The 14,855-nt window shown below is 37.7% G+C and overlaps 1 protein-coding gene across 4 annotated transcripts; it reads left to right on the top strand.

The window, feature by feature from the left end:
* Window positions 1-3,276: 3,276 nt before the first annotated feature.
* Window positions 3,277-14,855, top strand: LOC143882226 (C2 calcium/lipid-binding plant phosphoribosyltransferase family protein). Of its 4 annotated transcripts, none has more exons than XM_077385715.1 (8): window positions 3,277-3,551; window positions 3,724-3,800; window positions 10,237-11,383; window positions 11,672-12,014; window positions 12,392-13,016; window positions 13,187-13,503; window positions 13,619-14,001; window positions 14,349-14,855. In XM_077385715.1, exons 3-8 carry the CDS (start codon window positions 10,320-10,322, stop codon window positions 14,638-14,640), a joined length of 3,024 nt encoding a protein of 1,007 aa, XP_077241830.1. In that variant the 5' UTR covers window positions 3,277-3,551; window positions 3,724-3,800; window positions 10,237-10,319; the 3' UTR covers window positions 14,641-14,855. The 4 variants fall into 4 exon arrangements, with proteins under 4 accessions (XP_077241830.1, XP_077241831.1, XP_077241833.1 ...); XM_077385716.1 differs by having other exon boundaries at window positions 3,728-3,800; XM_077385718.1 differs by lacking the exon at window positions 3,724-3,800.

Below are 14,855 nucleotides of genomic sequence, written 5' to 3' on the forward strand. Positions count from 1 at the left end.
ATTAGCTTATCTACTCGGTCGAGCTAAAAACAGTGGAGGCCTACATTTTTTGGGTGATCCAAACCATTCATTTGAAAGGTCCTTACCTACATAGGGTGTCCACAAAAAATCAGATCCATAGGATCATCCTAACCCATCTAAATGTGGAGGGAAAATCAACAGACACAGTTTGTCCACAAATCTGCCCATTTTCCCCTCCATTGTTGGATGATCCTGTGGGGTTGGATTTTTGTTTACACCCTATCTAGGTAAGGACGTTTCAAATGAATGGTTTGGATCACCCAAAAAATGTGGGCCCCCACTGTTTTTAGCCGACCGAGTAGATAAGCTTATCTACTCGATCAAGTAGGCTCACTTTTTTGTGTAAAATGATCTTTTAAAGTTTTTATTTCTTGGTTATGCTTCTCCTATTGTTGTGGAGTAAATTTTTCTTTGTTATTAAATTAATTCCTTAACCTCCCAAGCTTCTTGATTTCTCGACCGACTACCTTTTTAACATACATCTTACCACTAATACTGAATAATGTAGAATAAATTTTTGATTGACACTGTGAAATCAAATAATATAGAATAAATCTATGATTGATACTAAATATTATGCAAATTATAATAGAAAGAAAAAAAAATTAAGAGTCAATGGGAGCGCTAAAAGAATAATATTACAACAAAAATAAATCTCTGATCAAGGATTACAACTGTAGGGACAATTCAAACTTGAAGATAGACTCTTACCAAACTTATCGCGTGTAAGATTAATGACTACGAAAATCAACGATTCAGAATAATTTAGTGAAACCCTAATACACGAAATCTAATGTACCTTTATAGGTAAAGGGCATATGATCACCCAATCAAGGACCTCTAAACAACATTTTGGCTAGACCTGTGGTCGTGGATTAGATCAAAGGATCATATCACATCCACGTGGCACCGGGGGCCCAATGAAAGTTTGAGAGAGAGAGAGAGAGATGAAATGTTGTTGTCAATATAAATTGGTAGAGAAAGTGACAGTACAAAAGATACATATAGAGAAGACCTTTCGACCTTTCCATGGTCCTTTAATATTTAAGGAAGATAGTTTTAATATTTAACTTAAGGAAGATAGGAAGGTGACTTCTCTATCTAGTTTTAGTATTTATTATCAATGGGTACGCATACTTCATTTACTTGAAAGGAAAAGGTATCTTAAATAATATGAAGGTATTATTTTATACGAGGAATGCCTAGCTGAAGGGAGCGCTTGCAAGGGTGTCCCATTGGAGCCATGACACCGAGCTACATTTATAAAATCACCGAAGTACAAAGAAATATTAAATGAGGTTGAGTGACGTTGCTCCAATGGATCGCCCTTGCTAATCGGTTTTTTTCAAGGGAACCCTTCAGTTAAGCATTCCTCATCCTCTATCTCTATATCTCTCTCTCTAAGCACTGCCCAATATGGGGTCAATTTAAGATATATGAGGGTTGATTTAAGATATATGGGGGTCGATTTATCAATGCCCTAAAAAAATTTGGAATTAATAGTTCTAGCTCTCATGATCTAATTTTCCTTTTCCTTTTTAATTTTAAAGGGTTTTACTCTAGCAAGGGTGTTTTGGTCATCGAAAAATTGATGTGTAGGCTCAATTTCTTTTGACATAAGAAAATGCGTAAAATTTGTTTTATATTTGGGATTTGGTAAGCTCCATTGCAAAACGCCGGCTTTTCGCAGCTGGTCTGTTGCAGGTCAGACCAGCCACCTCGTGAATGGAGACAAAAGCTGTTGTCTTCATTAACGAGGTGGCTGGTTAATGAACGCTCGCAATTCCCTTTATATTTTACCATGGAACAAATTTTACGACCATTTTTACGGTGAAAGAAACGGAGCCTTAAGATAGAGCTCTCTTTGTTGGGGTAAAAAGCCTTATGACAATGAGTTTGATAGTGGCACTCCTTCCTTCATTCTTGATTCTTGAACTTGTTTGTTGGCAGAATAAGAAGAGGAGTGCCAGTATGAAAACGAGGGTGCCAGAGCCTTTCTGTTGACGAGATCGCTCTTTACGTGTGGTACTACTGTTCTCTGACTTCTTTCCCTTGTATTCGTGCTTGTAAAGCGGTAGCTTTGTCAATTGATGTAAATTACGGTTTAAACCTCTTTAATTGGTATTTCAACCTTTCAAATTTGCATCTGCACGCTTATTTCATGGATCCTGCAAACTAACGTGGGTGGAAGTATCAAAATTTATGGCGGTTTTTTCACGGAAATCAAAGTCTTTGCATGGAATAGTACATTGATACTTAGATCACGTGTTCACCGTACAATTTGCCACAGCATGACAAATCTAGACCGTCCAAAGTGAGGAACACATTTGGACGGCTTAGATTTCCGACGTAGTGTATTTTGGTAAATTTGAAGGTTATTTTTGTCAATTCATCGCCTGAAGATACCAAAGGCCTCAGATATATGAGAATTACTATAATACCATGCAACGAAGGGTAATATGGTCAAATGAAAATACACACGTTTTTCAACTGAAAAAACTGAAGTTTCTCACTTCGGCTTAAGTCAAAATCGGGAGACTGAGAGATTCCTCGTGGGCAAATTACTACCAAACCTCAAACAAAGTTAACCCAATTAACTAAAATTTTTGGGCGATGATTTTTTCGCCCCCGCTGTAGGATAATGCGGTCCCTGGTAAAGTGATTTGACGTCAAAATGCTTTAAAGTCTGTCCACAATTCACGTTAACAGTGGGGCGTATTATCCCACAGGGGGCGAAAAAATCAATTCTTTCCAATGAACAAAATTGCCCACAAAAAGACATTTCTGCCCTCAACAACCATAGAATTGTCGTAACGAATAAGATGTATAGGCCAGATGTCTAGCTGCATCTTCACCGTACACGTCCATTGAAACACCGATCATGACCGTCCAACTTGGGAATTTAACATGGGCCCACAATTTTAAACGATCAGGATCGTTTGCTCATCCAATTATGTGGGCCCCAATATAATTTCGACTGCTAAAAAAACTCTCCAAACATTGTTTAGTAGTCCCAAACCACCATAGTTTAAATCCTAGCCATTCATTATTGACCAACAAAAACAATCACATGAAATCCAGCAGTTGAGATCCCCTCCTTGTGGGTCCCACACTATAAAATTGAATAGTGGTATTTTCGTAATTTCAGCTACTGACCTCTTGACAATTTCGAGGTCGTATTTAGTTTTTTTTTCTGTAACGTTAGAAGAAGCTAAGGAAGTTTCGGTTTTTCTTTATTTTTTAAGTATTTAAAAATTGCGAAGACTCGTTTCCCTACGGAGAAAAACGACGTTAAAAACGGATTTTCTCTCTCTCTTTCTCGTCCCAACACGGTTTCTCTACGAATCCTCTCAGAAGCATTTCTAGGGTTTCTTTGTCATTTCTCCCTACAAACCCTGTCTTTTTTGTCTTAAATCTACGAGCTTTTCATCTCCAAGACAGATATTTTTGTCCACAGAAGAGAAATCTATGCAAAGAGAAGTTTATCGAGCTCGAAATCCAATGAAATGAGGAATATTAGCTGAAACAAGGTTACGATTTTTCTTTTTCTCTTTCTCTCTTCTTCTGTTTTGTTTTTCCCTATTTTTTGAGTTCTGAGGATATTGTAGTGAGAGATTTTTATTTTTATGAGGTTTTGATCTGAAAGAAGAAGCTAATACTGTAGAAAGTATCTGAAAATCAGTTTATGTTGTCATCTCAAAGACAGATTTTTGCTACAATAGAGTACAAATCGATGCAAAGAGGAAATGAGAAGTCTCAGAGAAATTAGTTGAAACAAGGTTACGATTTTTCTCTTTCTCTTCTTCTATTTTGTTCTTTTCCCTTTTTTTTTTTTTTTTTTTTTTTAATATCTAAGGATGTTGTAGTGAGAAATTTTTATTTTTTTGAGCTTTTGATTTGAAGGAATAATGAGGTCTCTAAGATGCTTCTTTTAGTTTTTTTTTTTTTTTTTTTTCCTGACTCTGTTTTTTCTTTTTTCTTTCTAGATTTCATTTTTTCCTTTATTTTTTTAACCTCCTCGGTAGCTAGGAATGAGATCTTTGTTGGCTTCTGTTGTTTGATTTATTTATTTTTAATTTTTTTGTTAAACATGGAACAATGTATTATTTCTTTTAGTTTTATCTCTGTTTTAGCGTTTCAATTCTGTTTAATTAAATGAATTGTATGTGCATTTTTATGCCATTGATTTTCTCTTTTTTTTATTTCATGTGATATTTATTAAATTTGATGAAACAAAAGCTTAGCTGTTTCTGTTCATTTCTTTTTCCCTTCTTCAATGGTATAAGTGAGATTCCTGAGTCTGCATGTGTTCTTTTTTGTAGTTATTTATTTATTCTTCAAGTGTCAAGCTATATTCAAAAGCAAGTGGGGCTTCTCTGGATTTTTTTTTCTGACATGTTTTGTTTTAGCTGTGAAGTCCAAGGATGCACTTTTTGCATTACGATTCTATGTTTGCGACATGATATATTTGCAGATTAGAGAAAAAAATGGCAAAATTATCTGCTTTTGTTTTCCAGTAGGAAATTATGTTAAAGACACTTGAGGGTTCATCTGAGAAAGTTTAAATTTCTCAGAGGGGGTTTCTCTTGATGTTTTTTTTCTGACTATTTTTGTTTTAGCTGTGAAGTCCTAGGATGCATTTTTTGTATTAACATTCTCTGTTTGCAATCTGATTTTGATTTCCTATAGGAAATTATGTTAAAAACAGTTGATGGCTCATCTGAGAAATCTGAAATTTTTGTACATTCAATGATTTACTTTCTCATTCTGTGAAATTTCATTGCTGCAGTTAAGAAAGGTGAAATTGTTCTATAGATAGATGTTTTTTCTTTCTGCTTCCCTATTTGTTAGAAATGAGATCTCTGTCTGTTATCCTTGTTTCTGCATTTCCTACCTGGTTTCTGCATTGTTTACGATCAGTTTAAGGAGCATTGACTGTAAATGTGAAATAATTGGTAGTTTCTATGTTGGAGATGGTTTGTGGCCATCATACTTGTTTGATATATATTTTTTGTTTGTTTGATGTGGATTACTAGCCTTTGATGGGATACTATGCATCTAATCTCTGTAATATAGTTTTAGCAATTAAACAAAGAAGGATGGTATCTGCACTCCCTTGTTTTCTCTTTATTTTAGACTTCTCTGACTGGCCACTGGAATCCTTTTGACAATTGTAACGGCCAATGGAAAAAAATCTAAAATAAAGAAAGGGATGCCAATATCAAACAAGGGAGTGGATATCATCTTCCTAAAAGAAAATGTGAAATTCAACTTTGTTACTCTTTTCTTCCCCTTTTTGCTCTAAGAAAGGTAAGTGTGGCCGGAAGGCATGCATTTTTTCTTTTTAAGGCTCCTCCCCTTTTCCCTTCTCTTCAATGATCTCTGTCGTTGTTTTATTTTTTGTATACACTTTTTGTGTCTTTTTCCTTTATTAGAAACTCAGTTCTTTAGGGTTTGGAGATGAATTAGTTGTTCTTTGGGTTTAGTAAGTTGGACTATAGACTCAAACAGGGGTTAGTTTTGGGTCATTGTGATAATTTTCTATTGGATTTGGTTTGGGTTTTGGAAAGCTATTTAGGTTTTTTTGTTGAAGTGGTGGTGTCTTTGATCTTTATATGACGTCATGAGTTGAGAACATATAACAGAATTGAAGTAAAGAAGAATAATTTTTGGTTTTTGCTTGCTAATGGTTTTGCAAATTTGACTTTCTCTTCTCCCAGTCTCCCTTGGGTTGCTTTTGTTTGTGTATCCATCTTCTCTCTCCTGTGGTCTATAAGGTGCAGAAGCGCATCCTAGATACAACCTTTGCTCTAACAATGGGTAAATTTTTGTTTGACTCTGAAAGAAAGTTTTATATTTGCAAAAGCAAGGGAATAAATTTTTTAATCACTAAATTGATGTGAATTGTGTTTGGAAGTTCAAAGCTATAACTCAGGCCCTTGTTCATCTTAGCCATTTCCAACAAATTCATCAGTGTTCTGGAAATTTTCCTTGGGCTTATCGATGCCCTTGGCATCCGAGGATCTCTGTCCATTAGTATCTAGTCTAGCCATGTAACAAGGACAAAATCCATGTAGTCTTCCTTTTCCCCCCTTTGTTTTGTTCTTTTGTTTCTACTTTCCCTTCCGGACCACATCAATCTTTGGCTTTATTCATTTGTTTGGTTTTAATGTACTTACCATTCGGAAAAAAGACGTTGTGACAATATTTTCCAAAACCTTGCCACATTGGAAACCCATGAAGGACACAAATTGACATGAATGTAAGTGGAAACCCTTAATGTCTACTCACATGTTTTTCCAATACTATGTAATAGATATAGCCACTGTTGTTGAAATCGTACGATTTACGATTTGAATCCTACGATTCAAATGGAATTGTGGGTTGAACGATTCAAATCGAAGAGGAATTGTTTTTCGTAAAAATCGTACGATTCAAGTATGATTCAACTTTGAATCATGCAATTTTTATGATTTTTACGATTCTGTCTGTTTTGGATTTTGAGAATTGATTGTGATTTCAAAATGAAGATCATTTCAATATGCTTTGTTTATTGTTGACATTTCTTTGTATGATGATTATTATAGATTTGAGTATGTGCTTTGTTTACTATTGTGATAAATTATATAATGATTTATTGTATGATGAAATATAGTTTGTGCTTTGTTTAGTGATTTATTGTACGATGAATATGGTTTATGCTTCGGATTACTAATCATGGGATTTTATATTTAATTTAACAGTTTCAAATGGAAAATAGATAATTACTCATTTTATTCTGTTTTTTTTAACCTTTTTATATTTTTTTTTCTCATTTTTATATGTGAATCTGAAAAAATCTTACGATTTACGATCCAATTTACGATTCGATACGATTCGAACCCTGTTACGATTTACTATTCGATTCCGATTTTTAGAACATTTCATATAGTCTTACCTAGTTTTGTCTTGTTTGCTAGCGTTACTATCTGACGCCTATGCATCCATCACAAGTACACATTTCTGTTCATAAGTTACAAAAATATTTATTATCAAGAACAATTCACCTCAAAACTCGTTGTTGGGAATTTACCTAGAAAATATATTATAAGTTTTATGATTCAAAAAAATATATTCTAAGGGTTTACTCCAGTAGCTGTAATGTGTCCCATGTCTTCCATTTTCTTGAAACTTGTTGGGTGTGAAGAGAAATATGTCTTACAATGTGCTGTTCCCTTCTTTTCTGGTTCTAAATGCACCACTAACCAGGGTAATTTTATATTATATTCAAGGATTTTCTGCAAATTACATGAAATAAAGTGATCTACATCCAGCTCCCCTCTGTTCTTTTGAATGGCATTCAGCTTCCCAAAATGGTAATGTTATTTGAGTTATTAAAAAAGTTACCTAATTTGTTCACTGCTTAGGAGGCCGCAGAAGCATCAAATAAGTTTTGGGAAATGTTAGAAACACTCTTTCTTTTGGAATAATTGCTAAATACTTGCTAAATTATTCATTATTTCATTATGTGTAGAAAACTGCAGCATTTTGAAAAGATTGGTCTTCAAAGTTCTAATGATGCGATTTTTGTTTTCATGCTATAATAATGATTCCTTTTGAAGCAAATTTCTCCTCCATTTCTGTCTCAAAAGTAACTGTTTCTGGAATGGTCAATGATGTCTTTTCATGTTCTTATCAGAGAAGATTCAAGCTTGAGCTTATGTTTAAGCTTTTCTTTCTTATTTCTCTTTGTTGTGCTGTAGTAGTTCAATAATCCATTTTATAAGAAATGACAAACTAATACACCAAATAGCTGCTCTAGAAAAACCCAAATTTTATTTTGGAAAATTTTAAGCTGAGCAGTCATTTGCTGTGTAATTCCAGAGGTATTTTTTTATTATAGAGTGCTTGATATATTTTTTGTATTTATCTATTGAAAACTTTGTATGACATGATGAGTTATGACTATGGCTTATCTGTGGGATTCTTTATCCATTACGAATGTAAATCTATATCAAGATTGATTTCTAGAAAAAACATATGGACCCTCTTAAAACCCCTGCCAGGCACCAAAAAAAAAAAAGCAATGAAAACGAAAGACCAGCTTCCACAAAACACCACGCGAGAAGAATAAAAAGGGCTGCCCAGTTCACGAGGCTCCCGCCATTGCGGGGAACCGAAAAAAAAAACAATAAAAAACATAGCAGAAACAGAATAAGTAAGATTACAAAAAGAAAAGAAAAAAAGAACCAAACAAAATACCATCTGCCACAATACCTCGTGATAAAAATCAAGAAAATCCAGAAGACAGCAAAAACGGAATCAATGAGATGTCTCTCTGAGTTTTGTGTTAGGGCTTGCATACGCATCTCATCCGTTCTGTTTCTGCTGTCTCTTTTGGATTTTCTTGGTTTTTAGGTCCAGTGGTGTTTGTGGCAGATGGTCTTTAGGGTTTTTAAAAAACACTTTCAGGTCTCCAGTCTAGCACACCCAAGGTACTAAACCAGAGGAGATAATAACCCAACACTATGAATTAAAATTGGGGAAAATTCAAACGTTCTATATTTACCATGAAGTATAAAGTGAATGCATTGCCGATTGTCCAACCCATACCAAAACCTTATAGGAGAAGCTTGAATGGACAAAGTGTTAAAGAAAGACAAGGGAGCCTAGCAACTCAACTGCCCCAATACCACCCTTGATGCGATGCAGCATTTAGAGATGTTGAAAGATGACAAGCAGAGAACTTTAAAAAAAATAACAAGATGACAAGCAGAAGCCATTTTTTTGGCTCTATGCAGTTTGGAATGTGACTTATCATCCGTATTACTTGTCAATAGCTATGCCACTTAGACATGGTCGTGTTTGGTAGTGTCGGATAAGGCTATGTTTCTGTAAGATATGTTGACACTGCCAAACCGATACACCAACATACCCGTACTATTATATCGATATATAATATATTGGTATTAACGTCAAATTTTAAAAATATAAAAAAAGTTTAAGACAAATAGAAGTACATCATATAGTTAGTAAGAGGATAATACGATGCATCTCCAACATTTGTCTTAACTTTTCGACATTTTTGAAAAAATGCAGTGGTCTTGTTAATTATTATAAAACTAATAAAGAAACAGTTTCTGCACTGGTCTGTAAGTTGGACGTATTCTAAATTGATACTGTTAGGGTTGCTCTATTTGTTGGTCTAGATTTTTGAAAAGGTGTCTATTAGAAGTTTTCAATTATACATTCTTTATAAATATTTGCCCAAATGTATTGGCCGCATGTTGATTGTGATCTTGAAGTGTAATGATTCCCTGTTTCTTGCTCACATGACTATGTTCTTATTTTCCGGTGTTAAATCTTCTATCACACCTGCACTCCATAGCACATATGTGTCATTTCTTCTTTATTCTCTTATATCTGAATTAGAGTCTGTTAATTCACAGAACTGCTTGTTGTTGGACACTGCTGCATTGGACTTCTAACGAGGCATTCATTGATGTTCTTCTCTTTCCTAATCACAGGCTCATGGCCGTTCTACATGGCTTCATTAGTACTAATTGATATTTTTATGGACATGCAAAACTGCCATGGCATCTTGAGAATTGGTCCATTAAGAAATTCATCAGCTAAATGTATTGTACTTTCCATCACTTTTTGTATCTCTCATTGTGGGTTTTCTTGAACCATGGTTTTAAATTTCGACCGAAATCTTCGAAATAGCACATAACCGAAACGTGTCATTATTTCGACCGAAATTTCGGTCGAAATTTTGTTATTGGATTTCCACCATTTTTTTCGATTTTTTAATTATTTAATAATTATCCCGAAATTTCAACCGAAATTACCGAAATTTTTCGACCGAAATTACCGAAATTTTTCGACCGAAATTTCAGGGATTTCGATAACTAATAAAATATTCTTTTTAATTTTCCGTCGGATTTCGAAAATTTGATTTTTGTGGGGACCGAAACCGGTACCGAAACCGAAATTTAAAACCTTGTCTTGAACTACCCCATCATGAGATCTAATAAGATATAGTTTCTTTCATGTAAGTAGTAAATCCAAGCTTGATCTGATTTTTGTCTTTCCTGGAAAGTGTTCATGTATATGAGAGGAAAACCCATTAATTGTACTCTTAACTACTTAATTCTTTTATTATCTTGTATAATGCATGTTGGCTCATTAATCCACTTACAGTGCTCTGTTTTCCCTTTGCTGTTATTCTTTCAGGTAGTTAAAATCCATTCACCAAAACCACCAACCATCAGGAAAAAGAAAACCACCAACCAGCAGGAAAAAGAAAACACCCAACCATGAGCAACCTTAAGCTAGGTGTGGAGGTGGTGAGTGCCCACAACCTCATGCCTAAAGATGGCCAGGGCTCTTCCAGCTCCTTCGTTGAGCTACACTTCGATGGCCAGAAATACCGCACCACCATCAAAGAGAAAGATCTCAACCCCGTCTGGAATGAACACTTCTTCTTCAACATCTCTGACCCTAACTCCCTCCCTAACCTCACCCTCGATGCCTACGTCTACAGCAACATCAAAGCCACCCATTCCAAATCCTTCCTTGGGAAGGTCCGCCTCTCTGGGACCTCATTTGTTCACTATGCTGACGCTGTTGTTTTGCATTACCCTGTAGAAAAGCGCAGCATCTTCTCCCGCGTAAAAGGAGAACTCGGCCTTAAAGTATATCTCACCGACGATCCCTCATTGAAATCCTCCTCCAATCCACTTCCCGCAATGGATTCCTTTCTGAGACCTGATCCACTCCAAACCCAATCTCAATCACAAGCCCAAGTCCAGAATCAGACTCAAACTGACAAAAAGGCAGAGTCAAGACACACGTTCTTTACCCTTCCCAACCAGAACCAGAACCAGCACCAGCAACAACAACCTCATTTTTCGACAATGATGAGTGAGCAACCAATAAAATTCTCAGCTGATGAAATGAAACCCGAGCCGCCACCAAATATTGTCCGCATGTATTCTTCATCATCGTCACAACAACCGGCCGCTTATGCACTTAAAGAGACGAGCCCATTCCTTGGAGGTGGACAGATTGTGGGGGGGCGTGTCATACGTGCAGACAAACCTGCTAGTACTTACGACCTCGTGGAGCAAATGCAGTTCCTTTTTGTACGAGTTGTGAAGGCCCGTGAGCTCCCTGCCATGGACATTACAGGGAGTCTTGATCCATACGTTGAGGTGAAGGTTGGGAACTACAAAGGTGTTACAAGGCATTTCGAGAAGAAGCAAGATCCCGTGTGGAACGAGGTGTTCGCCTTCTCAAGGGAACGAATGCAGTCTTCAGTCCTTGAAGTTTTGATCAAGGACAAAGATCTTGTCAAAGATGATTTCGTCGGCATTGTCAGGTTTTGTGAAACAACCAGTTACTCCAAAAACTTAACCGTTAGAGATGGTGTTATTTAGTCTTTTATACTTTGAACACTCCCCCTCACGCGTGGCCCCTCTTTTTAGGGTTGGACTAAACGTGGCACATGTGGTGGCCCCTCTTTTGGGTTGGCCATTACATGTGGATTTTTAATATCAAGGAATCTTGAACCCAGGACCTTTTGCTCTGATATCATGTGAGACCACCAATTACTCCAAAAACTAAAGTCGTTAGAGATGGTGTTATTTAATCTTTTATACTCCAACAGGTTTGATCTCAATGAGGTTCCAACCCGTGTTCCACCGGATAGTCCTCTGGCTCCAGAATGGTACAGGCTTGAAAGCAAGAAGGGAGATAAGACTAAAGGAGAATTGATGTTGGCTGTTTGGATTGGCACACAAGCTGATGAGGCGTTCCCGGATGCTTGGCATTCAGATGCAGCTATGCCTCATGATGCCTCCGCTGCTTCCATCACCCATATTCGTTCGAAGGTCTACCATGCTCCACGGCTATGGTATGTACGCGTCAATGTCATAGAGGCACAAGACTTGGTTATAAGTGATAAGACCCGATTCCCAGACGTGTATGTGAAGGTGCAAATTGGTAGCCAGGTACTGCTAAACAACCAATTCCTCCAAAAGCTTAAGCTGTTAGAGTTGGTGTTATTTAATCATTTATACTTCAACACTCTTCATGTGTGGTCCCTCCTTTTGGGGTTTGGCTGTACACGTGGATTTTTAATATCAAGGAGTTGGAGATGGCGTTATTTAATCCTTTATATTTTAACACTCCCCCTCAGGTGTGGTCCCTCTTTTTAGGGTTGGCCTACACGTGAGGCCCCTCTTTTGGGTTGGCCATCGCATGCGGATTTTTAATATCAAGGAGTTTTGAAACTAGGGCCTTGCTCTGATACCATGTGAAACAACCAATTCCTCCAAAAGCTTAAGCTGTTACAGTTGGTGTTATTTAATCATTTATATTTCAACAGGATGTGAAGACGAGGCCGGTTCAGTCCCGTACACTGAGCCCTCTATGGAACGAAGATCTGTTATTGGTTGCCGCAGAACCCTTTGAAGACCATCTGATTCTCTCAGTCGTGGACCGTGTGGGACCCAACAAAGATGAGGTGATCGGGAGGGTGATTATACCGTTGATTCACGTAGAGAAACGAGCTGATGACAGGATGATTGATACACGCTGGTTCCACCTTGAAAAGCCAGTTGCCATTGATGTTGATCAGTTGAAGAAAGATAAGTTCTCTAGCCGGCTACATCTCCGCCTCTGTCTAGACGGAGGTTATCACGTCCTTGATGAGTCCACACACTACAGTAGTGATCTACGCCCCACGGCAAAGCAACTCTGGAAGCCTTCTATTGGGATCTTAGAACTTGGTATTCTAAGTGCAGAGGGTCTACACCCAATGAAAACCAGAGACGGTAAGGGTACTTCTGATACATATTGTGTAGCAAAATACGGCCATAAATGGATACGAACCCGGACGATCATAAACAGCCTAACACCCAAGTACAATGAGCAGTATACATGGGAGGTCTACGATCCAGCTACGGTCCTAACTGTCGGCGTATTTGATAACTGTCAGATCGGCGAAAAGGGTAATAATAGTAGTGTGAACACCTAATATTTTTTATTCTATTTCAAGTAGATCATCATACACGCATTTCTTTTGTTATTTTCATGCTTACTCATTTTGTTACATGCATTTATTTAAATATATTCACACTTATACACGAAAAATATTATATTTCCATTTTTGTGTTTTCAGGTAGTAACAAAGACGTAAAGATTGGAAAGGTTCGAATCCGTCTCTCAACACTCGAAACAGGCCGTGTGTATACACATTCTTATCCATTGTTAGTTCTTCACCCGTCGGGCGTTAAGAAGATGGGGGAGTTGCATTTGGCAATACGGTTCTCGTGTACGTCATTGGTGAACATGATGTACATATACTCTCGGCCACTGTTGCCCAAAATGCATTATATACGGCCATTGACCATGGGTCAGTTAGACCACCTCCGGTTCCATGCCGTCAATATTGTGGCAGCCCGGCTAAGCCGGTCGGAGCCCCCACTGCGTAAGGAGGTCGTGTCAACTTTTCTTCTTTAATATTTTAGGGTTTCATATTCTGCAAGCACGATAATCTTATGGTATGTTCTGGATCCCAAAAGTACTGATTTACATACACTACCAACTACAGGTTGTTGAGTATATGACTGATGTTCACTCCCACTTATGGAGCATGCGCCGGAGCAAGGCAAACTTTTTTCGGCTAATGACGGTGTTCTCCGGCGTGTTCGCAGTCGGAAAATGGTTCGGAGAAGTGTGCGGGTGGAAGAATCCGATCACGACCGTTCTTGTCCATGTGCTCTTTCTCATGCTCGTGTGCTTCCCGGAATTGATACTTCCGACGGTGTTCTTATATATGTTTTTGATCGGAGTATGGAATTATCGGTATCGGCCCCGGTACCCTCCTCATATGAACATGAAGATCTCACACGCGGATGCGGTGCACCCTGATGAACTTGATGAGGAATTTGACACTTTTCCGACTACGCGTAGTCCAGAGCTCATTCGTATGAGGTATGAATAGCGTCAAGCGTCTCCAAGTGACGAGAGGGCGTAGGGTGGGTGCGTGGATGGAGAGAGATTTGAGAGGGCACAATTTAGATGAGGGTGAGAAGTGGCTAAAAATCAGGAAAAAATTGATCTTATTTTGGGTAGAGTTTTTTGGTTCATGATTTTTAGCCGCTTCTCATCACTCGGAACACTAGTTTCCTGATTTTTAGCCATTTCACCCACTCCACCCCGCTCTCTCACCAGTTGGAGATACTAATTTATCATGAAAAAAAAGAAGTATTAATCAACAAACCGATAAAATTATTTTTTTAAAAAAATGATATTTTAAAACGGCATTTTGCTAACTATAGGTATGATCGGCTGAGGAGTGTGGCGGGGAGAATTCAAACTGTGGTGGGTGATGTGGCAACCCAAGGGGAAAGGGTCCAGGCATTGCTGAGTTGGCGGGACCCGCGGGCCACAACCATTTTTGTGATATTCTGCGTTGTGGCCGCAATGGTTTTGTATGTGACGCCGTTCCAGGTGGTGGTGGCCTTGGCGGGTTTCTATCAGATGAGGCATCCGAGGTTCCGGCACAGGCTCCCATCGGTGCCAGTGAATTTTTTCCGGCGATTGCCGGCGAGGACGGACAGTATGTTGTAAATAGGCATTGGATGTTTTCCGGTGGAGTCGCTCCCGGAGGCAGTGTGAAATTCCGGTTAGTATGTTTAGGGAACTTGCATTTGGTTTCACTTTGTTATGTGAATTTGGTTGTTGCAAGTTCTATATGGTAGTAGAAACACTGATAATTGTATTGTTTCTTATGATGTTTTGGAGAATAGTATTTATGAAAGTTACTATTTCTTTGAAAAATGAAA

The sequence above is a fragment of the Tasmannia lanceolata genome, unplaced genomic scaffold, assembly GCF_043159265.1.
Source record: "Tasmannia lanceolata isolate RefF3 unplaced genomic scaffold, GAP_Taslan_0.1 ptg000007l, whole genome shotgun sequence".
Lineage (NCBI taxonomy): Eukaryota > Viridiplantae > Streptophyta > Magnoliopsida > Canellales > Winteraceae > Tasmannia > Tasmannia lanceolata.

Coding starts and splice junctions, on each gene's coding strand:
- LOC143882226 (XM_077385715.1), top strand. CDS start 10,320: ATGAGCAACCTTAAGCTAGGTGTGGAGGTGGTGAGTGCCCACAACCTC. Junction 12,015..12,391: donor AGGTGCAAATTGGTAGCCAG/GTACTGCTAAAC, acceptor ATATTTCAACAG/GATGTGAAGACGAGGCCGGT. Junction 14,002..14,348: donor CCAGAGCTCATTCGTATGAG/GTATGAATAGCG, acceptor TGCTAACTATAG/GTATGATCGGCTGAGGAGTG.